At 36.3% G+C, this 24,730-nt stretch overlaps 1 protein-coding gene across 1 annotated transcript in view; it reads right to left on the bottom strand.

The window, feature by feature from the left end:
• Positions 1-3,327: 3,327 nt before the first annotated feature.
• LOC138940138 (uncharacterized) overlaps positions 3,328-24,730 on the bottom strand; it is a 90,566-nt gene continuing 69,163 nt past the window's right edge. The window contains exons 4-11 of the mRNA XM_070308694.1: positions 16,855-17,074; positions 10,605-10,688; positions 9,358-9,491; positions 8,949-9,085; positions 7,281-7,435; positions 5,736-5,977; positions 5,140-5,329; positions 3,328-3,704 (exon numbers count right to left, since the gene is read on the bottom strand). Of these exons, the coding sequence (XP_070164795.1) occupies positions 3,508-3,704; positions 5,140-5,329; positions 5,736-5,977; positions 7,281-7,435; positions 8,949-9,085; positions 9,358-9,491; positions 10,605-10,688; positions 16,855-17,074 (1,359 nt within the window). The 3' untranslated portion in view covers positions 3,328-3,507. The remainder of the gene's footprint in view (positions 3,705-5,139; positions 5,330-5,735; positions 5,978-7,280; positions 7,436-8,948; positions 9,086-9,357; positions 9,492-10,604; positions 10,689-16,854; positions 17,075-24,730) is intronic.

Consider the following 24,730-nt stretch of genomic DNA (forward strand, 5'->3'; position numbering starts at 1 on the left):
CAGGATAACATTCACGGTGTTATCATGAAACTCGTCGTGTCTCAGAGCGATTTACATTTTTTTATATGAAAGATATATTTTATTAAAATTAAATTGGGGAGGGGGAGGAATTTATACAAAAGCGCGCGCACAGAGAACGATCGATTGTATATGATATACGTATGTATCGAATTACGAGCGGACTTATCGTCGGATGAGGATCAACGCTCCATCGGGATGCACGATAATTATTTCTGCGTTAGCCATAATTATTGCCGGGATGGCAATTAATTCTTGCCGGAGCGGCAATTAATTTATTGTGGCTTGATTAATTACCGCATGGTAGGCGGGCGAGACAGTTCGTTACTGCAGCTGATTGCCCTTTTGCTACGCAATAAGGTCCAGAGTTGTGGGAACGCCTCTTTTTGGAAAAAAATTAAGAGACACTGTGAGATTTGCTTGATGTGTATACATTTATAGATGATCGGATCTATCTAAAACGAATGGATGATTGTTCGATTACAATAAAATGCATCATTTTTTTTAGCGTTGTTTAATAATTAATGTTGGATAAAATCAAATTATATATTAAAGATATTTTATCTTATGCATCACAAATATTTTTATCGAAGAAGTGCATTCGTCATAATGATAATAAGCTTTCAATTAGAAAAAAACATGTTATAATAATAAAACATATGCTCTATTTATATATTATTTTATATTTTACGCGCATATAGAGTGATATATAATTCCTGCGCAATCTTCTATCAAAATTGTGTGTCTTAAAAATATTACAATGCTTATCTTCCTTTCTTGTCAAGCGATATCATAGCGATGAAAGTGGCTTCAACTTTGTACGATAAGTATTCCGAACTTATTCGTTAATAATGGGCTTATTATTATCTATTTGTTATAAATAATTAACGCGCGGAAGCTGTTTTTGTATAATGTTCTTTTCTCGTTGGATGGATGCGAGAACCGGTCGTTCGGTGATCGGCGCGTTTTTCTTTCGTTATCGAGAAATCAAACGATAAATGACGGTCACGTTTCGGTTCGTGGATGAGATATTGCGAAGAGTTTTCACTTTTCATCGAGAAGCATCCTATTTGCGAGGATCGACTGGCATTTTAGTCGGATCCATCTTATAAGAAAAATGACGCTGTTTGAGAAACACGATTTGTTTCGTTTCGGGATCATTATGCCCCGAAATATTTCCAATTTTTCAAGATCAGCCAGGTAGATATCTGCTTTCGTCGTATTGATTTCTAGATTTTTTTCGCAAATGATCACGTACATTATAGTAATGAAAATTGAATATTATAATAAAGAAACATTTCTTGAAAGAAAGATATTATATACAGATGATAAATGCGTGATTCAAAATCGAAAGAATTATTGGTTGAATAAAATGACATGTATAAATAAAAACTTAATATCTCAGATAAAAAAGAAATATATAGATCATTAAATTTGTTGAATTAACTTTAAGACGCAAGTTTGTAGAATCGCTTTTAATTAATACGTTAATATTGTGATTATTATTATTAAAAGCGAATAATATTTAAAAAAAAACTCATGCATTTGTGAAATTTATGGTGCTGTTTTATATTTATAACGCACTTATATAAAATACGAAAGTCAGATAGAATATGTTAGAGACAACACAAGATCTTCTTCTATTATTTATTGGAAACCTTGATACACTCGAGCTTAATCACGAATATTATGAGTCACGATACAAGACTATATTTACAGATAATTAATCGAGTAGTTGTGTGTCCTGATATACTTGTGGCTTGATGCTCGAAAGACGGAAGGGAGAGACACAGGGATCAATGTGGAGCAATGAAAAGATGCTTCAAGATTAGATTGTACGAACGTGTTTGTAAAGGGAAACAACCAGGAGGGGAAATTAATATTTTACACGGTAGCAAAAAGATTACGTGGCGAGATCAGCGAATTTCTGAATAAATATTAAGAGTGACCCTTTGACGAGCCCTCTGAATTAGCTACGACTCTTTCGCTAGCCTCACTCACATATATACGAAGTAGTTTCGTAAAATATTATTTAATCCTCGCTGGCCGTATACCCGATATGCGATTCTCTGTAATTTTCTTGGTTCTTTCTTCTCCTTCGTATTAACGAAGTTTCGCATCTTCGATGTTATATCGTGTGTATAAAATATAAACTTAGATATATTTTTCGTTCGTTATATAATAATATTTAATTAAATCTTAACACATTATTTACGAACATTCAGGAACGATACGATTCGGGCCGAGTAATTTAATTTTTGCTCGTATCTGATTACATATACATAACGATTAACAGCAATGGCGTGAAATTGTTTGATTTTTAAGAATCATGAAATGGTTATGCTTTTCATGCAACAATATTATCTCTTGATTATATATAAATTTAAAATATTTGAGAAAATCAAAGAGCATATATACCTATTAATTTTATGTAGACTCTGTGGTCATGTGAATTTTTTACAAACATATTAATATATGTAATGTTAATATATCTCTTTTTTTTTTATTTTACTAATAAGTTCTATTAAATATACATTTCTTTTTATTTATTATTTTAATTGTATTATTGAATGATTGAACTACTAGAGCGAGATATATAATATCAATTTTCACGTTCCTGAATATGGTGAATAATGTCACATAGATAGACATATAAGTAGTGAATCTTATTAACGGCAATTAAGCGTCGTTATACTTATGTTACGTTCGTCTTGATCTCAAAATATGCCGCTTGCGAGATCGAGATAAGCAATTAAAAAAAATAAAAAAAAAATAAAAAAAAAATTGATTGTCAGTGCATTGTATTAAATCACGGATTAATAATTGTGCGATGGTGAAACAATGGAAGTCTTATTAATCTTATTTCATTGATCGCACATTCGGGACCGAGATCCTGGCAATATATCGACGGCTTCTAAATTCTATTAATCGACGAGCGATAACTCGCTATGGATACTTCACTCGCGATACAAACATCAATTGACGAATGAATATCGATTAACATTCCGATAAGTAAGAGAGAAGCGAGAGTATAGCAGCGAATATTGTTTATATAAAAAGCATTCGCGCACGAAGGATCGATGAGACCTATTATATCCATGGGAATTTGAATTATCAACGACTATCAATATACGTAAGGCACTTCGCACTATGTCAATCCCACGCTTACCTTAAGAAGTTAATAAGTACAAAGTAGTACACATACACGAAACTCTTCTAAAGTTTTTACAAATTTGCTGCTTTTTCAAATTGCAAAAAATTAATTTATCATCGTCGCGTCACCTAATTATATACTTTTATCAGCCAATATCGTCAGCTTATCGACAGCTCAGTCATTTGTATCGATAATTCTCTATCTTAACGACACATTACGCGTTTCTATCTTATCGGCAGAGCATCTCTTCTTGGCAACTCCGAGAGATGCGAGATACGAGGATATCGAGATGAAGAAGAGAAGAAACAGGCTTTCTTCGCGCGCTAGCGCTGTTTTTAATTGATTCGGCCCTTATGCGTCATATAACTTATGCTGTCTGACAATAATTTTTCTCGTGCGTGTCGTCGCATTCGCGAGCACATGACCAATATCGTGCCGGCCATGATACAAAAGAATCCGCAGCCAATTCCCACTATTGTACTGGCCACAGAAGATCTCAAGCATACTTTGTCAGTTGTAGATTCGCTAAGTCCTATAAAAAAAAAAAAATAGATTATTTAGAGAGAGAGAAATGCAATTTAAATTATTATGTATTTTACAAAATATATAAATATATCCCAGTAAACATTGTTATATTAATATATTGTATAAGAGCAATAAAACGGAATGATACAACAATAAGTAATATACATAAGTATTACCGTAAGTATTACCGTAAGTTATTAGTTAATTGTAATTTCCCACTCATAAATAGTCACCTAACCTAATCTAACATATATTATATCGTAGTTGGTTATATTCCATATATATAGAATTGATCATAGATTTGCTAATTAAATAAATGAAAAAAATAATTTTATGTATCTAATTCATAAAACTCGCGATTTAATTTATATAGAAATTCCGATTTTTCGCTTCAAATAGGTAGTAAATAGACTATTTCTCTCATTCACTCGCTCAATTTTAAATAAAATCTATTTAATATTCCGAATTCCTTATTGGAATTATATCAGAAATTGAACTATCAAAAAAGAAGATATATTTTGCATCGTATTAGTATTCGTCTTTTGTAGGCTTTCTACTCATTTTATGGCAAAAATTTAAATAGTAGTTAGTTAAAATTGATTACGCCGCATAGCGGCAAACGAAGGAACACATATATGTATAACAATATTATATTGCAATAATATTTACATTACGATTGTAATGATGCAAACTAATATGTATGATCTATTACAGTCTTATATTATAAAGGTAGCTTGTGTTATATTATTTGTTATTTCCGCATTATATTGTTACAACAAACAGTGTTTACTAGGATACTAGATAGAATTTTTCATTTTCATTTTATAATCATGAATCTTTAATATCTAAAGTGACAGAAAAATGTTGCACTTTAATTTATAACAATTTCAATGATTCATTTCTATTTTCTTACTAGAGTATTATATATAATTTTACATAAAAAATTTGAAAAATTTATATTTGCGAGAAAACATGATTTAATAATAATCATAAAATCGGCCATTATCATTATATATGACAATTGAGTGTGTGTTAGAGAGCCTCTAGGATAGAGAAGCGCCAACCGGCCTTTTCGTGATTGGCTGGCATAATATATTTGGTCATTGCGGCGCCAATGGGCTATGAATTCTCGGACCGAAGATATCAAATGTTTGGGGTTATATTACGCATTATATTTTGTAATATGCGTAATATAACCTTAAACATTTGATATTATCGGTCCGAGAATTCGTATCCCATCTGCTCTGAATTGGCGTCGCAATGACCAAGTCGGCACATATTATATCAGCCAATCACGAAATGGCTGGTTGGCGCCTCTCTCTTCTAGAGGCTCTCTAGTGTGTGTGAAACATTTTTTAATGAATAAAATTATGATAAATGCATATGGTTTGACATAATTGTTACAACAGTAAAGTCATCTTTGACATAAATATTTGCTCTACCACTGCGAAAAGCGCTCGTGGAATTCTGGAACAGTTCCGTGTCCGCCTCGCCTTCCTGAAGGACGCGAAGAGACTGGAAGAGATTCACATTCTCCGATAAACTGGTTGCCGGTGTCGATGGTCCACCGATCATTTCCGACGCTGATCGTTTTGCTACGTTCTTCGCGTTTCTCCAGTGGCAAGGTTGACTCTGAAACATAGATGAAATGTTTAAGTTAAGAATATCTATGAAACTGGAATATCGTATTTTAATATATAGAGAAGAAATGGTACAAGAGAATAAAAATATAGAATTATAAAAATTAGATTATCCACGATTTCTTTTTAAGACATCGTTTTTTAAAAGTTTCATGTATCGATTTTATTGGAAAAATTAAAAAATACAAGCTCGTAAAGGATCGGGAAAATTTTATATAAAAAAAATATCAAATAATATTTTTATTTGTGCGTGATATAATGATAAATGTGATAGCCAAAATAATTTGGGAGTAAATAATTCTGGTGCGGTTAAACACAGATTCAATCAACGTGATACTTAAGTAGATTAAAGTGGATAAGTGGATTAAAATCGATTACGTTCTATAATATATAGTTACCGGGCATCTCCCGTGGCACATGCGAACATCGCATTCGATATACAGGGCTGGCGATCCTGTGAACCTGAAGGTCTTCATGTAAGCGAAAACTTGCGTCTCGAACAAGCCGCTCTCCGACCAAGAGCCTCGAAACCGGCTGATCAGTTTATCATCGACCGGACATCCGTATTGATCGATCAGTTGAATTCTTTTGTTCCCGCCATTATGCGCGTAGCAATCGTTCACAACGATATCAAAACCATCTATAACAAAAAATTAATGTGAATAGTCATTTCCATCATTCGTAGCTACAGAAATCTATCTATAAAAAACAGTAACATGTCGTAAATTGCGATACAAAATTTAGCTTGCTCACATAAATTGACGTCAGTGCCGATTTGAAAAGAGATTATGTCTTTAAAGCAACGAGTATAGTATAATTTGCCCGGAGAGAATCGTTCTTGGAAATTTATTATAATTAGGTAAGAAGCTATGTGTATGTGTGTGTGTGTGTGTGTGAGGGATTAACTTGTATGAAATATGTCGCTAATAATGAAAGCAATTTGTCAAAGCCGGTAGGAAGAGGATACGATGACGTGACGTTTACCTTTTGACATAGATTCGCGTGATATATAAGTGATGTCGACGTAAATACAGAAGACTGACTTGTTAAAGCACGGACATCTGTCGTTACGTCGAAGCGCGTACATTTTCATATCCTCCTCTCTACATTTCCGCATTTTTCACAAATTACTGATTGTGAGCTCTCGAACTACAGCTACGACTGACAAAGTCTCGTGCCTCATTTTATACCGTTATCGAATGATATCTAGGCGGAATCGGATCATATGATTAGGCCGGACAATAGGTAAGAATAGATAGACGAGAATAAGAAATAAAAGATACGCAAAAACGTGTAGTAGTGCTGTAAGTAATTTGTAAGAGAGAGAACGCTTCGTGTTTCGCTATAACAGATTATTTGTCTCGTTAAGACTTAAACTTTGATATTAGCATTTTGTAATCATATTTTAACTACTCAAAAATTATGCTTGTGATTAGATTTACATTGGCCAATCTTTCGAAATAATCTGGCAAGATTGTTTTATTTATCGTAAGATCACAAATATAAAATATGTGATTTAAAAAATTGTCCATGTACAATAAGATAATAGATTAGTCAGTTGACTGATCGCTATTAATTTCTTTTTTCACATTTCTCTTCCTTGTTACAGAAGATCCTTATTTATTATAGTAACAGTACTTAATTTTTCAATTTATTTCAAGGTCTTTTCTTTTTAAATTAGTTACATTAAATTGATCTGTTCATAAAGAACAAAATTTATCTCAAGTCTCTCGAATATGCGATGATTTAAATTAAGAAATAAATTGTACAAAAATTACATATATGTATATAACAAAAGCAAACATAAAATAAAATATTTTTTAAATAAATCTATTTTTTTATCTTTCGGTTGTTGCTTATTTGAAGCATCTTGCAGTTAGTGTATCGCGCTCATTGAGCCTAATGGACGCTTCGACTCTAGCGATTTACGCGTACAAGCTTACCGTATTTACTGCGCATGTAGATAATGAGAGTCAGGGGATCGCCGACGCGAACTGGTCCAGCCACTCTAGTTCCAGTGGTCCCGTAACCGTATCTGATTTCCATGTAGCACTCCGGAGGCTGCAGGGTGAAGACTACGGGATTTCCCGTGGCGACCCTGGAACAAGGTGGGTGCGTAGAGTGCGTATCCGTTATCTTCGCGAGCAGTACGACCTACTTGGCGCCATCGGATAGCACAGATGTTAGACATTATCGTAGATATTACGTAAACGTTGGGCGTTCGCGCGAAACCTTTCGTCGATCTCACGTAATCGGTGAGTTTATAGACGATACTATGTCAGTCTTTCCGTGCGCGCATTATGGTAATGACCCGTGTCTTTAATCGACCCAGACAGCACAAAACATCCTCAGGATCATCCTGAATATGTCCAGGACGGTTCAGGACATTTGTAGGATGTTTGAAGATATATTATTATAAAAACATTTATAAAAATTTAATATGCATACATAATTATTTTTAGTTGTGTCGGCTATTTAATATAATTTAAAAATCTTAAGTATTATAATAAGTATTAATGTCCTATAAATGTCCACTGAATAACCCCTGGATGTTTGTAGGATATATCTGCCCTGTCTATTATATTGGATGTCTTTTGGATTTCCAGAGGACATATACATGTGCAATTAATTGTTAACGTTAATTTCGTTTAATATTAATAATTGAATTTGATGCGCACATTTTCATATATCGAAAATTATTATTTATTTAATATTTCATGAGAAATGTTACTGTTCGCAACATTCCAAAAATTTTACAAACAATAGTATTCAACCGCTAGTTCGTTGGTTTACCGCTATGCGACACGCGAACTCGTATTTGAGATTTGGTTATGAGAATTATATAAAGCTTGCAAAGAGCAACTGACAGGAAATTACAAATGTAATTATTTTCTATCAGTTCAATTTCTGATGCAATCCCAACATAGGGAATTCAGATACTGGATTGTTTAGAAAATATTACACAACTCAAACCTGGGAGCCAAACCTAAAATATTCATGTACAGCACGAAAGCCTCAAATATTAAAGAACGGTGAACTATTTTTAATATTAGATTTTTAATATTGGCAGTAAATAACAAAACATAATTTTAATTTATATTTAAATTTTAAAATTTGCTCCTTGAAACATACGAAAAATATCCCTAACATATCCTATAAAAATCCTTAGGATGTTCCACAGGATCTCCCTGGATTCTCCAGAGGTTAATATACGGTTATCATTTACTCTTCCTCAGGACATCCAGAGGAGATCTGAGGATTACAATGGGATATCCTGAGGATATCCTACATGTATGTCCTGGATGCCCTTTGGACGTCCTAAGGACATCCTTGTGCTGTCTGGGGATGTATCGATCTTCGTACGATATGTTTGAAGTCCAGTTTACAAATATTTTTGTACAATCATCATTATTAATCGATAACTGATTTATTTTTATCGAGTCTCCATTATGTCAAAAATTTAAATTATCAAATACTATGCAAATATAAACGGTAAATATAATTATAAAAATAAATTAATTCAAGAGTTTTTAGAGTTATCTGTGTCTCAACAGATGATGGAATGGGAAAAAAAAAAAAAAAAAAAAAATTAAATGAAAATTGACACTTACTCGACATCAAGAAAGGGAAATGTCACCGTCTTCCAAAAGTCGTAACCGTACTCGCAAGTCACCTTAAAGTGCTCGTCGAATTCCTCCTCTATCAATGGATTGTACTGCACGGTGACCGTGTTCCACATGAGATTTTTCTGCAAAATAAGATTGTGAGCACATCTGTCGCGAACAACGTGTATACGCGAGTTTTATGTCCCACGTAAATCTGCCACTATATAATAGCATCGTCCCCGTTCTTCACGAAAGCGACATCTAATTTTCTCTGATTATCGAGATGAACTCGCCGCCTCGCTCCCAAAGACCGGATTATTTTATTTTCCCGCGTGTTGTTAATCATTATTATTCTGTGTCGGCCGATGCGCGTTAAAGTAACGATCAGTCACTCGAGCTCGTTTGTTTTACATACCGTCGGATTCTTCCTGCTGTCCTGATGATGAGTGTTCTCGCCGAGGGTGCCGCATCGATTCAGCTGAATGTAGAACTCATAGTAGTCGCGGCCCGTCCCGTTAACGTACATGCAATCGGGATCGTACGAGTAGCCTGCAATTAAAAGCAATTGTTCTCGATCATCCGGAGAATGCGGCTACCTACGGTGTATGACGGGCACACACCGGTATCTCGGATGTGTCCCTTATATCAACCGACGCTTCTTCTCGCGGCGCAACGTGAGTCTGCGAATCTTGTCGCGCGGAGGATAGGCGGATGTTGATGCGTTTTTCTTTTGCGAACAAATGGACGAACTAAGAAAAGAGAGAGAGAGAGAGAGAGAGAGAGAGAGAGAGAGAGAGAGAGCATACGCGAGGAAGTATGAAGTATAGTCGTTAGCGCCTGTGATAGGAAGTCGGAGATTAGGGTAATCTGACATTTCAGTCATCTTGCTAGATTCAATCCGATTCAGTGTCTTAAGATTACATATCTACAAAGGTGTTCTGCTTGTCACATGTCGAGGAGAATATCGACTAATAACTTATTATTATTGAGAATATTGCAAGTCAACATAATCAATATCGAAGAGAAAAATTCGAGATCTCGAGCGGGTTCTCTTCTTCAACGAATGACTCGCAAGGGGATCTCTTTGCGGCATCTTTTTCTGGCGTATTACACGCATTATTAGAAGGTATGGCGCGCTTCTTTCGAGATAACGGAAGGTATCTCACCAGGACGGACAGATGGACTTACGACAGTGATGGAAAAATTCTGGCGTGGCCGATCGCTTTACGATAATTTCCACCATTATCTCGTTAGCACACACGTATACTCGTTTCAGTATAACCGAGATAATTGCGGATGCCAGCGATGTTGTCAGTTATGCAGTCACATATTTTAGGAGCAGTATTATATTGAATCTGACCATGAATCTGGTGCGAAATACTCAGAACTGCCATATTTTTTTTTTTTTTTTTTTTTGACACTACGGTACTCACATAATTTGCTTTGCAATATTTGTTATACATTCTCGCGCCAGATATATATAATATTTAACTCTTAATCAATGTTATATCATCAATTACGCGTATGATCATGAGAATATAACTGTGCAATTGTGTTAGAAAAAAATTTGTAACACAGATAAATGGAATTACAAGTAAAAGTTATCATTCATAAAAAAAAAATATATATATATAATATATATAATTGTGAAATTAATTTTACCTGCTGAATATAAGAGGCCGGCAAAAGATCCGTTGAACCCAATCCTGATCTTCATGTAATCGTCTTGACATTCCGCCTCGATATCTGTAAATATACGATATAATTGCGAATTTATTTAAGTTTATTTAGCCACAGCCACATCTCTGTTTTGGTTTATACTTTATTATGTGTATTGTTATATACAATAATGATTCTTGTAATCTGAGAGTTTTACTATGACTGCGATTAGTACAATATATCTCTCTGCTCGCCAGTATTTCGACAAACTATCAGTAAAGATATTCAAAGAAGACGCTATATCAGAGCTACATTGTTGATCCATCACGCATTGAACTTTTTGTCTACTGTCTTCTTGTATTTACGAAATAGAGAAGGTCTAGGTGGAATCTCTGAATGTTGAAAGAGGAATGGGGAAAACTGCGTATCCGATTATACAAACTAGCGAAAAAAATCGACGCCTCTATGAATCTACATTCATTATATATTGTATAAGAATCGACTTTCAAATAATAACTTAACGTAACAACTATAACCATAAAAACATATATAGGCTATATAATCTTATATGCATTATATAATTAAAAAATATATTAAATAACGATCATAATCAGTTTGTAATAAGAAATTGATTCTATTTAAAGAAACCTAAGTGGCGAACTTCTTTCAATTGTAAAGAAGCTTTCTTTTCAGAAGAGCGCAATAGCATTACCGTATTCAATCGGGCCCAGTTATCTCCACTTGGAGAAAAGTCAGATGCGTCGAGCAAATATAATAATATTGAAACGCCTCGATCGATCGTCGTGTATGGGCGTGCAGTCGCGGCCGGAAGATCCTGTCATCACTCGCGTGTCGAAACCGGGCGCGGAAAATCGTAGATTCGCGGATAGAGGAACGAGTGGAAAACCGGTCGTCGATGACGAGTGAAAGTAAGTTGGGGGTCCGGTATAGGCGCTCTTCGTGGTGAGAAGCCGTTTCCACAACGTAACCCGCCGCCGCCACGGCTGCAAAGCGGAATGGAGATTGATGGAGGATAGTGATAGTTACAGTCGAGGTGTCTACCGATGATACAACCTTTTCATTTCGTGACCCACGCTCGTCCCACGCGCATCGTCGTAGGACGCATGGCATGACACATTTCATTATATATTTTATATTAGTTTAACCAGTTTTGTATCCGAAACGCATTATTTATACAAAATAAGATTGTAAAAAATTGATCAATCAGATTAAATCTTTCTGAAAGTCGAATATGACATAAAATTCTTATAATGAATTAAGGATGCGAATATTGTATGTAAATTACTAAAAATTTATTTAATAGTGATTAAAAAATAAACGAGTTAGTCTCGATTCGATTAGATAAATAAAAAAAGTACAATTCGGAGATCAATGCGAGCGCGATGGATTGAGATGGAAAAAATAAAAATAAAACGGAGATGGAGATGCGAGAGATAGTTACACCGGAGGCACATGCCGATGATACAACCGTTCCGTTTCACCTTCTTCCTACGCTTCGCGTACGTGCGCGAGTGTGCCGAGCGCATTTTCGCACGAGCGGCGCACGTACGTACATATACGCACGCTTATTAGAATTGCGGATACGTGCTTTGTGTTCATCGTCCGGCAAAACGTCAGTGGGCAGACAATGGGAAGAGTTGAGCAACGCCGATATTTGCTCGAACGTGCCGAGAGCGGCTACGGAGAGACGCGGAGGATATTGTCGGGTTCCTTTTAAGGTATCCATGCTAGGTTTATACCATGAAGGAAGAGTAAGGAGAGTTATCTCGATAGTGTAGAAAAGGAAAAAGTTGGTCACGAAAAATATTCCCTATGTGGCCAGGTTTGCCAAATGGAATAATTTGGACCATTTTGTCGCCATCTTGAATATTCCGTATACGTATAGTGTTACGTTTAGTTGTGGTAGTAATTAGTAAGTAGTGTGTCATCCAACACATTTACTGATCACTATACAATACAATTAAACATAACACTATATATGTACGAATACTCAAGATGGCGACGAATTGGTCCAAGTTATTCCATTTGGCAAACCTGGCCACATACGGAACATTTTTCGTAACCATTTCCAATCTAGCTAGATAACTCTCCTTACTCTTCCTTCATGGTTTATATCGTAAAAATCGAGAGGTTATTTAAAACTATCAAAACATTTTTTTTTTTATTTTTCAACATGTCTTTTTTCAGATTTGACTACGAAATTTTTAATTTTTGATATTCAATCTTTCAATAATGAAATCTTAAATTTGATTTTTTACACATACACAGAGAAAAAGGTTTCTTTAAATTTAATATATCTATTTGTTTGACTTATATTTGTTTCATTACAAAAACATAATTTTATACAAAACATTATTTTGTTGAATAAAAAATTTAATGGTTTCGTTGCATTAAACCATGTTGTTTGACGGAAGAATAACTATTATTTGGAATAGTATAATTTATTCGTTTACCGCTATACGGCGCGCTATACCTCACTATACTCGTATTCAAGTTTCTGTCATAAGAGTATATGAATAAGACCTGCAAAATGCGGCTAATAACATTTAACAACTATTTCTGTCAGTTTTATTTTTGCTACGATGTCTATCGAAGAGAATTCAGATAATGAAATTGATTTCTGGAAAATCGGACAGATAAATGTCCGATATTCATTTATTCGGATAGAAATTCCGAATAAGTAAAATTAATTTTTTCTATATGCCATGGTCTTAAGATGCTTCAAAGATTTGATTAGAGATGCAGTAACGTGCCATTTAACTTCATCTAACTTGTTTTAAGATTTATTTAAATTGTTAAAAGCGATATAATGAATCTTTTAAATAAAAGAAGAATATTGTTTGAAAGAGTAATATAATTGTTTAAGTTGAAGAAAAAATAAAATTCATTCAAAAAATATTTTATTTAAAATAAATTAATATATTATTTGAAAATCAAACGATCATATTTGTTACTTTAAACATTAGTATGGTTGGACCATTTCAAGCATTATACAATATTTCTTTGGTTACGACAAAATTTATTAAATCCAAAGAAACTTTTCTCTCTGTGTACACATCTTCAGTTTTTTTTTATTCCTCGATTTAAATTCAAACTGATTGGAAGGAGAGAACTCGCAATTTCGAGTGCGCAGTGGAAAAAGCGGATTGTATTGAAGAAGCAAAAGAAGAAGGAATTGCAAAATGGGTCTCGAGGACGTATGAGAATCGAGCGTTACCAACGAAGGTACGCTAAACCTAATAGGCCCTCTTTCGCGTAATTGATGATTCCGCGGGTGGCCTCAAGTTTCCGCAGAGAGCAAGCGGCTTGACTTTACGACTTTATTGAACCAGCGAGCTTTATACACCGGGCGTAGCGCATTCATCATTGCCAATGGCAAGCTCACCCAATTATTTTAGGAAATTTGCCGTAGCAACGTAATCGTCGATCGTCCCGGAGGGCCTGGATCCATCGATCTTTTCAAAAATGATCCTCGGATGATTGTACGGTCGATTTTTCTTATGAAACATGCATTTGGAATGATTTATCAGAGTGAAGTAGAGCGAAGCAGATTTATGTCGATTGCTTATAACTCAATCCTTTCTCGCTATCTAAACTTTATAAAAGAATAGCATGCAAGAATGTTGCTATCTGGCGATGAAAGGAAAAGCGAGAATCTGCAACATCTTATATAAGTTTACATAATATTACATAATAGGATTTATGTAATAGAATTTTGGAATCATAATTTTCCGGTGCTGATTTTAATTATATATATCGAGTTCAACGAATATAATAGATGATTGTATCTTCATCTCGTGGATAATACGTATCGATGAAGCAAATTGGCGTATAATGATTCAGTTAAGAAACACGAAACGATTAATTGTCGACGGTAAAAATGTAATGAGTGGATGCTTCGTTCTGGTTGAATAAGCGTCGTTAAAATATTTTTCTCACATTGCGATTTCCAATACGACCGTATAATTTTCCGCGAGATGCAATTAAAAGGATTCGCAACGAGGGAGGCTTGATAGAGAGCGATACCATTCTCTCTCTATCTAGTCAATATTATTTATTTACATTATTACAGGAAGACACGCTATAATTTTCTCTGGGAATATCAGATAATGAGACCCGCTTGATTACTCGCCGATATATACGGACTATACTTAAGTATTCATATTCATTCGCGATAAACTTTTAAAGCTCCAGAAAAATATCGCATCGCGGCAAGGATGTGCGTAAATAAATGCGCATTATCATACATAGGAAATTAATTTTATTTTCACATGACATTGTCTATTCTTTCATAACGGGATATTCTACATCGGCCCGATTCGACGTCTTGTTCCACTGGCATTAATTACCGCTGCACGAGTAGACTCTGTATGAGATTAAAATTAAAGCATCATGCTATAATTAGAACTTTAACGAGACATTATTGATTATGCTTTTGTTATCGTAAAGCCATTTCGCCCGAGCTAATCAGTTGGATAGAATTTTGATCGCAAAGTCAAAAGAAATGAAGCTCCTTTGCGAAAGTAGTAATCTTGCAAATTTGTTACTTCCACAAACGCGATTTAATAGCGTTTCTTAGATAGTTTTTTTAATAGCGTTCTTTTTATTGCAATAAGATTATACACACAAGATGGTTAATTATTATAAAGAAAATTGCAAGCTAATTATAAATATAAAGAAAATCTTAGACATATTCGAGATAACGTTCAATCATTCAAAGATTCCTCGCAGACTCCATGACATAACTTCACGTCATCGTCATCGATATGAAAAAATTCGTGTAACAGCCCCTCATAAACATCATTTTCATCGCGACGCGGCGGCGTCGCAATCTTCTCGCAGAAGAAAAAACTCGATGAGCTGAAACGAACTGTCGTCGATTAGATACCAGTGCTATAACGTATACGCGTCCGAGTTCTATCTGCTCGAGTTTCCACGAGGCAATCGCCTCGATCCGCAAGATGCGGATAATGATGATCGCGCGGGATGATGATGACGTTGCTCGGGACGACGAGATGATCGGAGATGGGTATAGGAGGTCTACGTTACGCGAAGGTGGTGCACCCGCCCGCGTATACTCTCGATGTCAGGAGCGTCGTACGACTTTCCGACACCGTTTTAATTGCCGCCTCTCTAACGGTAGCCATCGCACTCTCTGAATTCTCGGGCGCGCTGCCTGGGATCGTAGAGATGGAACGTACTGTATCGTGGAATGCGCGTTGTGCGCTGCGATTCTTTCAAGTCGATCGACCGAGACACCTCGGAGGGAAGCTCTTACTCTTTGTCTTGCATCGTTTCGGGCTTCTTGCCGGGCATTGGGCGGAAAAATAACGGATCAACATGCTAAAGTGACGACCGCATCCTCGGCCTTTCTCATCCGAGGCACACTGACCCATTGGGACCGGATATTTATCGCGTGGATATGTTTTGTCGGCATTTCTGCATTCGGATGAGAAATATAGCTAGGGTTGCCAGACGTTCTCCAGTCGGGAGGACAGTCCTCCAATTTAGTAAAATCTTTTCTGTCTTTCGGAGGACGCTATTTGTCCTCCAGTTTCAGCAAACGTTTTCCCAATTTTTTTTTTCGTCAAGCGAATATGGTGCTATTTGAAGAGAAACTAGAGACCTCCCTGTTTCCTTCCTAGACGATAAGAAGATATAATAGATATATCTCTCTCTTTTTTTTTGGTAAAACTGCTTCGTGTCCTCAATTCGGGATTTTCAAATCTGGCAACCCTAAATATAGCGGACCCTCCCACCCATTCTATTGCTCTAAATACGTTTCCCAAGAAATTCCTTCTACTTTGATGCGCGAGAAGATAATAATGTAATCACGAATGAAATTGAATCGACAATCCACTATCGGCCAGAGATAGAGATTTCTGTTATTGGTTCTAGATCAGTGTAATCAATACCCTTTCATAGCCGTATTTCCGCTGAATTAGCGGTCTGATGCAAGCTGCCATTAAAGCTATGCTTACAAAACAGGAAATTTCTATTAGCTCGGAAGATTGTACAGGTTGAAAGGTAATTTCCTTAGTATCTCTCCATCCCTAATTTCATATTTAGTTTACTCTATTGAAAAAGTGTGTAAATAGACCATTGAGAGTATTAATTACATCTGCAACCATTTATCAAAGATCGCTTATCTTAATATTATCATATTAACTCCATCTATATGAAAGTAATCAAATTTAACGAGAAAATAAGGAAGGTGTTTTCATATACTCACGTTGCACTCGCGTCGTATTAGGTCTGTATCTTCGGTGTTCGCGGTCCCAAGTCTCTGGGTGTCTCCTCCAATCTTCGTCACCGACTACGCCGGTACCTCCTCCTGCAGAAAGCCCTTGCAGGCCTTGAAGAGTTTGAAGGGCTTGAAGATTCGGATTCACGGGTCGGCTCTTTAACGACGGAACTGGCACATAAGCGGAGCCATCGCCAACATACACAACCTTTTAGAAAAATAGGGAAACAATATTTTAATAATTAAATAACTTTTATATCACAAATGCAGATTAGATAGTTTGCTGATTACATATTAAATACATATAATTTTGTTTTTTTATAATTGTGTGTGTGAGTGTGTGTGTGTGTGTGTGTGTGTGTGTGTGTGTGTGTGTGTGAATCACTTTTAATAATTATTCAAGAATTAATAATCCAAGAATTAATATTAAATACGTTCACTGTGTCCACGAAATGTATCTCATGGGCAGAAAACGCATTGATACATTCTATATTGAAAGATTGTTAAAATTTAAAATAAAAATTTAAGATTTACTGATATTGACAATGAGTGAGGCTGTAAAAATGATAACATATATTGATGTTATACGTAATATATGTCAAACGATAAAATTATGATCAAAATGAAAGTAAATTTTATTTAAAAGTACCGGGTGATCGTTAATGAGATAATTAGACGTAATTAATTGTAATTGTCAACTATTAGCTCGTTTTTGATTGATTTCTGTGGTAAACGATATGTAAGAATATTGCAATAATGCTTATACATACATGATGTATATCAAAATATATATTTTGTGTAATATATTCATTTAAAAAAAGTATAATATATTTGTTGACAAGAATTAATTAATGTTGTAAGATTTATAATTGCAGGTGCGACTGGAAATGGTTTACGGAAAGTCGAAAGACACACGAACAATACCTTTGAATTATAATGGAGACGAACATTTTTATTCAATTAATGTCAGAGTTGTCTATTTACATAAAGTTGTCTACCGATCGCAGAACGTTTTTATACACGACATGCGTTAACACAGTATACAATCTTCGCGATATAAGAATTACACTAAATTGCATGATGGACTAGAAGTTATAATTATTATGCGGGTTGATACATTTTGTTTTTATTCATTTGCTCTCTGTGGTCAGACTGTTTAGAATTCGATAATCTCGATCATCGTACCTTCAATCCTCACATAGATTTGTCGCAATTTTAGATGTTAGAATCAATTAAAATATAAAATACGCTTGCTCAAATATGGGCATCGAAACTATTTGTGTCATTCCAACACACGCAAAGTTTTCGTCTATGAGCAACGTGTCAAGGGAGCCTCGCGTTAGGGGGAAAGTTACTGAAGGACTCAAAATATGAAAAGAGAACGGCTTTCTAGAATAATCTATCTCAGTTATTCTATCTCCGTATTTTAAATATTAATATTTTTATTATTATTAGGTATACAACTTTGCTTCCGCTGTTTTTTTTCCGAAATTTGCTTCTGAATCATTCTCATGTCTTTGAGGCGTTTTGAAATTGCTTGTTGAGTCACTCCCAATGATCGTGCCAATTCTTTTTGACTTTGACTCGAGTCTTCATTAAGTAATGCCTCCAATTCTGCATCTTCGAAAACCTTCTCTCTTCCACCGCTATGCCGGTCTTCGACGTGAAAATCACCGTTCTTGAAGCGTTGAAACCACTCACGACACGTTCTTTCACTAATAGCGGCTTCACCATAAGTATTTGAGAGCATTCGATAAGCCTCAGCCGCAGATTTCTTCATATTGAAGCAGAAAATTAAAACCTCCCGCAAATGACGAGAATTTGGCTCGTACACTGACATTTTCAATCGAGAATAACTTTATGATGCAGACACAAATCGACTAATGTTTCTATGAGGTTATGTTGACAGATGCCCAAGTTTATTGCATGACGTCTATGATCTATTTATTTCGACCACTACTTACCGCTAAAGCCATCTATAGGAAAACGGCGGAAGTAAAGTTGTACACCTAATATATTATTTATTATATTATTATATATAACATGTTATATATACAATATATATATATATATATATATATATATATATATATATACATTAAAATTAAATATTAAATATTAATTGTTAGATCGATATATATATAAAGAGAGAGAGAGAGAGAGAGAGAGAGAGAGAGAGAGAGAGAGAGAGAGAGAGAGAAATAATAATAATGAGTGTATTCTGTAACATTCGATCCGTTTCGTTCAGTCTCAGTGAACGATAATTATGTAACACACGTGACTATTGAATGCTGCTATCGCTTTATCGCTCTATGTCTAATTGCTGTACAACAATCTACGCTTAGCGGTCATTAGCGGTTATTATGATAGTGGGGTGGACGGTTCAACTGGTAACTTACATAATTGTGTTACGGATCGTTTGAGGATGAATCTGGCAGTTTTTACGATAATCACACGTAATAAATTGTCATCTTCGGCATGACATTACAATATACGCCCAATATCCCATTTAAAGGGTGAAAAATTCGGGTTTCAAACGCTCGGCTGCAAATGCTCAAGGCTCTCTTCGACAAGAAATCCATAAATCTCTTCCACAGAATCGCTAATTAAAACGTATAAATAAAAACGTATCCGCGAGGTACTCGTGTTATCGTCTGGTCTCCTCGTCCTCGATGGTGCACAGTTTTGCATAATAGGTCTGCCTGACTTCCCAATATCCTTTAAGGCTGTTGATTCGGCTTCGAACAGCTGTCGTAGTCCTTTTTGATTTGGCGAGCTTGTTGAAGTTCATCAGGATCCTGAAGATCACCGTCTGCATACTGATCTGCGCTGCTAACAACTCGTCGAAAGATTTCATAGCGAATCTCGTATGATCCATCTGTACGTACAGGCTCTTTATAAATTTCGCGTGATATCGCGTTCACTCACAACTGTCACGTTATCCATCTGAATATCGGTTTTTATTGGTTTTTACGTTTATTGTCAGAAGTACATTTACATCAACACCGATCACAATTATCAAAGTTAACTAAGTTTATCTCTCACTGGACAGGCTTTAAACAATACTGATTATATTGGGTGATTGCATAAGTTCGTGCCCGATTTAAATATAAACTTCAATAGATTATATTTTAGAGATAACACTTTTATTAATCAATTATATAGTCTCCATTCTTTTCTACAATGGTTTTCCAACGATCTGAGAGAGAGAGAGAGAGAGCACTCGCGTTAATCCGCGAATTATCGCACTTATAAACGGAAAGTCACTACTCGTTCACTTCGGTGAGCGAATTGTTTGTAACGGTTTACACACGTACTCGAACCCGGCTCGAAGCATCAATTTTTATGTTGACGAAGATTAATTAATGATGTAAAATTTATAATCGCAGAATCGCAAATTTATATTCGCTTGGAATAGATTTACGGAAGGTCGAGCGACACACGAACAATACTTTTGAATCACAATAGAGACTTTTATTGAATTAATATGTCAGAATTTTTTATTTACTTAAAACTGTCTAACGATCTTTATATCGTTCGCAGAACGTTTTTGTACACAACGCAGCGTTAACACAGCACATAGTTTTCGCGATTTCGCGAATACACTAAATCGCATGATGGACTGGAACTTATAATTATTATGCCGTTTTTGGTACACATTGCTCTCACTCGTTTGCTGTCTGTCGTCAGACTGACTGAAATTCGGCGATCTCCGTCACCCTACCTTCGATCCTCACATGGATTTGTCGCGATTTCAAATGTTAGAACCAATAACGATAAAAGATCGATACGCTTGCCCAAATAAGGGCATCGAAACTATTTGTTGTCGTTTTACACAGGCGAAATTTTCGCCTGTAAGTGAGATGTCGGGGGGGAGCCTCGCGTGGGGGGAAAGTCACCGAAGCACTCAAAACATGAGAAGAACGGCTTTCTAGAATAATCTCAATTACTTTCATGTATATTATATTATATCACATTTCAACTATTAATTGTTAGGTCAATATAAATATTATAGTTATAGATATTGCTAAAAAATTGTTAATTAATATAAATTATGAAAGTAATTAAAAAAACTGATAAGATTGTCGATTATCAAATATAATTTATAATATTTCTGTTTTAAAACGATTTATAGACTAAAAAATCTGAAATAGAAATTTATTTATAATTTTATATACCGTATTTCTCTCTCTCTCTCTCTCTCTCTCTCTGTTTCTCTCTCTCTCTCTCTCTCTCTTTCTCTCTCTGTTTGTAGATATATATATTGCACGATACGTAAAATTATAATAAAATAAAAATCTGTCTCTTGACTTTTATCGTAAATTGATAGATTATCGAAAGCAGACTTTAAATCAAACAGAAAATTATACAATAACAATATACACATACATATATGATATTAAATAATATTAGCAATTACAAGTCTAGTAAACTGATTGATAATTTGTATTAAATTTTAGTTTGATCATAAATTTGTCCTTTATAAAAGAAAGAAAAAAATGGTTTGGCGGGCTTGCATATGATCAGATTAAATTTGATCGTTTACGTTAATAATCGACACCCGCGCTAAATTCCTGACGCTACTAACGATATATTCATACGGGAGTTCGGAAAATGAACACGAGGAATCCGCTAACGAGTCGCAAGTAGTGATTTGCTGGTTCAAAGCCGTTAGTCCGCACATTACGAATTGCCGCAAAATATTCTCTCGTACATAACCGATCCAGCTATGCAAAACCATGGAGCGGGAGCCCTGACCTCTCCTATGTTAACGATCCGATTTAACCCCCAACCTGTGCTGATCGAGCTACCGCTCGAACGGTGAGAAAGGGCGAGAAACGGCACCGGGGGTCGAGGCCGCGACGGAGAGAAGAAACACGTGGAAGAGGGAGGAGGTGGACGGTGGAGAATCCGTGGAGGCGGAAAGATACGCGAAGAAGTCGATGGACGAGGAAGTCCAGACGGCACGAATAACGCGTGACTAACGCTTTACGAGCTCGTTTCTCGGCAAGCGTGGGTACCTCGAGGTCGTTCATTCGTATACGGGTGTAAGAAGAGGAGCAAGAAGAGTGAACAGAACGACTGGCGTGGACGGGAAGGGGAAGAAAGGGATAAGGGAAGGATTATGCTTCGAGACGCTTGTCAGTGGGGACGTCGCGAGCTCGGCGGGCAGGCACCTTAAGGTGGGTATACATTTAGCGAACGAACACCGAATGAACAGCGAATGCGAAACGTTTCGAACGTTTTTCTCGCACGAATCGTCTTTGATGTACCGCCTCATGAGGGAATCGAGCTGAATGTGAATCGTACGGTCTGTTCGCATTCGCTTGTATATATCTGCTGAATGATAATAACGAACGTTTGCATTCTCTGTTCGTTCGGTGTTCGTTCGCTAAGTGTATACCCACCTTTACTCGAATGAATTGGCCGTGAAGGGAAGACGCGGACAAGCATGTGGTTAGTGATAGAAACGCGAAATGCGTATAAAAAGTCGCGAACAGCTTCCATATGCCGTGGCGAGAAAACCTCCGTTTCGTTCCGGCCGCCTCCTTATTTCCCTTCCACATTTTTTCTCTTCCCTCCCATATTCGTTCTCTTTTTGTCTTCCAGTAAACTTGACATCTGACGCAATAAATTGCCGCGCGTGGATCTGCAGGGAAATTATTCTCTTTCTCTATTTCACTTTCATAAAATTCTTAAAAGTCGATGTTTCATAATAATCTAGAATAAATCCCGATGCAATCGCGCACATTGACATTTGTGGAACAAAAAGAGAAAAATAAAATACTGTTTCATAACTAGAGAAATCGTTCTTTTGATAAGAAATTCCCAGTGTCCGCGCTATTGTATATTCCACGGGAAATGACCGGCGATCTTTGAATCTTCCTTAGTCAATCTCATTGGAATGCATTACGAAGGAGAGACCTAATGCAAACGATAAGTGCTGATTACCTTCGACTCTTGCCATGCTTAACCATGGCAGCTTCAGTACGTTAACTGTACTAGGCGGTAGGAAATGCGATAAACACGAAATGCCCCTTTACGTTGAGTGCGCAGTCGAATCGTTCTCATCGAATCTCTTCGCACGACAACATCTTCCGTTTTGCAGATTCCTTTTTCAAGAATTTATCGGTATCATTTCAATAAATCTATTTCCGAGATAAATCTGTCGAAAATTATCGCAGTTGCTGTAGAAGCATTTCAAGGAAATATTAGTAAGCATCCGGCGGTAAATGCAATTCGACGTAGAATCCTGTACATAATAAGAAGAATTCCTTTAATAATCGTCAGCATCCGCGATATCAGCTCGTTTCTTCAAGGAAGAAATATACACTAAGTAACCGTTTAGGCTTTCACGTTTTCTTGCGCTCTGGAAGATGCTGCCGACAGATGAGATTTTTTTTTAGAGTGAATGTTCATTTCTTCCGAGGACTTCGTTTGATCAAGTCACACCGAGATATGCACATTCACGCTATGATTAACGGTTGCGCGGTTAGAGTGTCGAAAGTCATTAGTCGAAGTAAGATCGCCCGAATGGCTTAGATAACTCGAACGGCGCTTATCTCATTTCTAGAGTACGAGATTGTGATTGTGTAAGATTGTTAAAATTCTCTCTGCACGTAATTTCCATCGAAATACATATAAAATTAATATGCTAAACAGATATTAATATCTACATTAATTTTATTATGACAGAGACGACATTATATTACATGTATAAATGCAGAAATTTTTATTTTTATTTTTGTGACTTTTTTTTCTTTTTAAAATATAGAGTAAAAAATATATTGGATTAATATCCGTTACATTCGTATAAAATCATTACTCGCGATCATCGGTTAATAATTTTTGCAGAAACAGCAAAATTGTCTGCTTCGACGAGACGATTCAGAATTGATAAGTTTGCGTCCTGAGAAGCGCGCATTTTCCGATCGATCTTCGCTTTCTCAATCGGAATGAACGGAAATGGCAGCATGGATGAAGCATATCTTGTCTCCGGTTTCGCAGCGGAACGCTCGTAAGCTGAGTAAACTGCTTCTGTGGATAAATGGGGCCTTTCCCCGCGGAGAGAATCACGCGACGTAAGAAGCGATCCATCCTCTCGCAATTTGCGATATAACGAAGGTCGCGCACGGACGTGGCCGCGCGATACCCTTTCTCTCTATTCTATCGGAAACTGGTTCACATTTTTTTGCGATCGGAATCGATTCCGCTCGTGGAACTATTGAGTTTAAAGGCAATCCGGAGATCGTCGATAAATGGCGATTAATCAAGGAGGCTTTTATATCCTCCGCTACCCTCTCCCATCCCTCCGCCCTCCCCTTGTACTGAAGCAACCTTCTGCCCTTTGTTTAGAAAGGGCTATTTTGCCACGGGGGAAGATTACAAAAGAGAATAGGTCGAGCTCAATAATTAATTATCATTGCAAACGGATGATTCATTTCGCTGATATACGAAGACAAATGTCGCGCGAAGAAAGTAAGACGATCGTACCCGGTAGATGTCCTATAGGCCGATAGGATTCTTCTGGTCGATCGAGGACGCGCCGACGATCGTGGCGTCGTCTTTACTGCGGTTAACTGTCGATCTTCTCTCTCTCTCTCTCTCTCTCTTTATTTTTTTTCTTTATTCTCTTGAATATCATAGCGGATGCAGAACACCTGCATCTAGGTTCTTTCTCCGCTGTACGGCCTTGCGCGCGAGCACTCGCTAACGAGGGAATCACGCGAAACTAAACAGATGTGCGAGTATCATTCCACATTTCACGCTTCCTTTTTTCCCACTCTGCTAGTTGACTCCTTGCCTTTTTTTTTAATCCTCCTTCGAGAAAACCGTTTGCCAATTAACTATAACTGGACAAGTC

The sequence above is a fragment of the Polyergus mexicanus genome, unplaced genomic scaffold (genome assembly GCF_030449975.1).
Source record: "Polyergus mexicanus isolate NDT 795.1 unplaced genomic scaffold, iyPolMexi1.0 SCAF_16, whole genome shotgun sequence".
Taxonomy (NCBI): domain Eukaryota; kingdom Metazoa; phylum Arthropoda; class Insecta; order Hymenoptera; family Formicidae; genus Polyergus; species Polyergus mexicanus.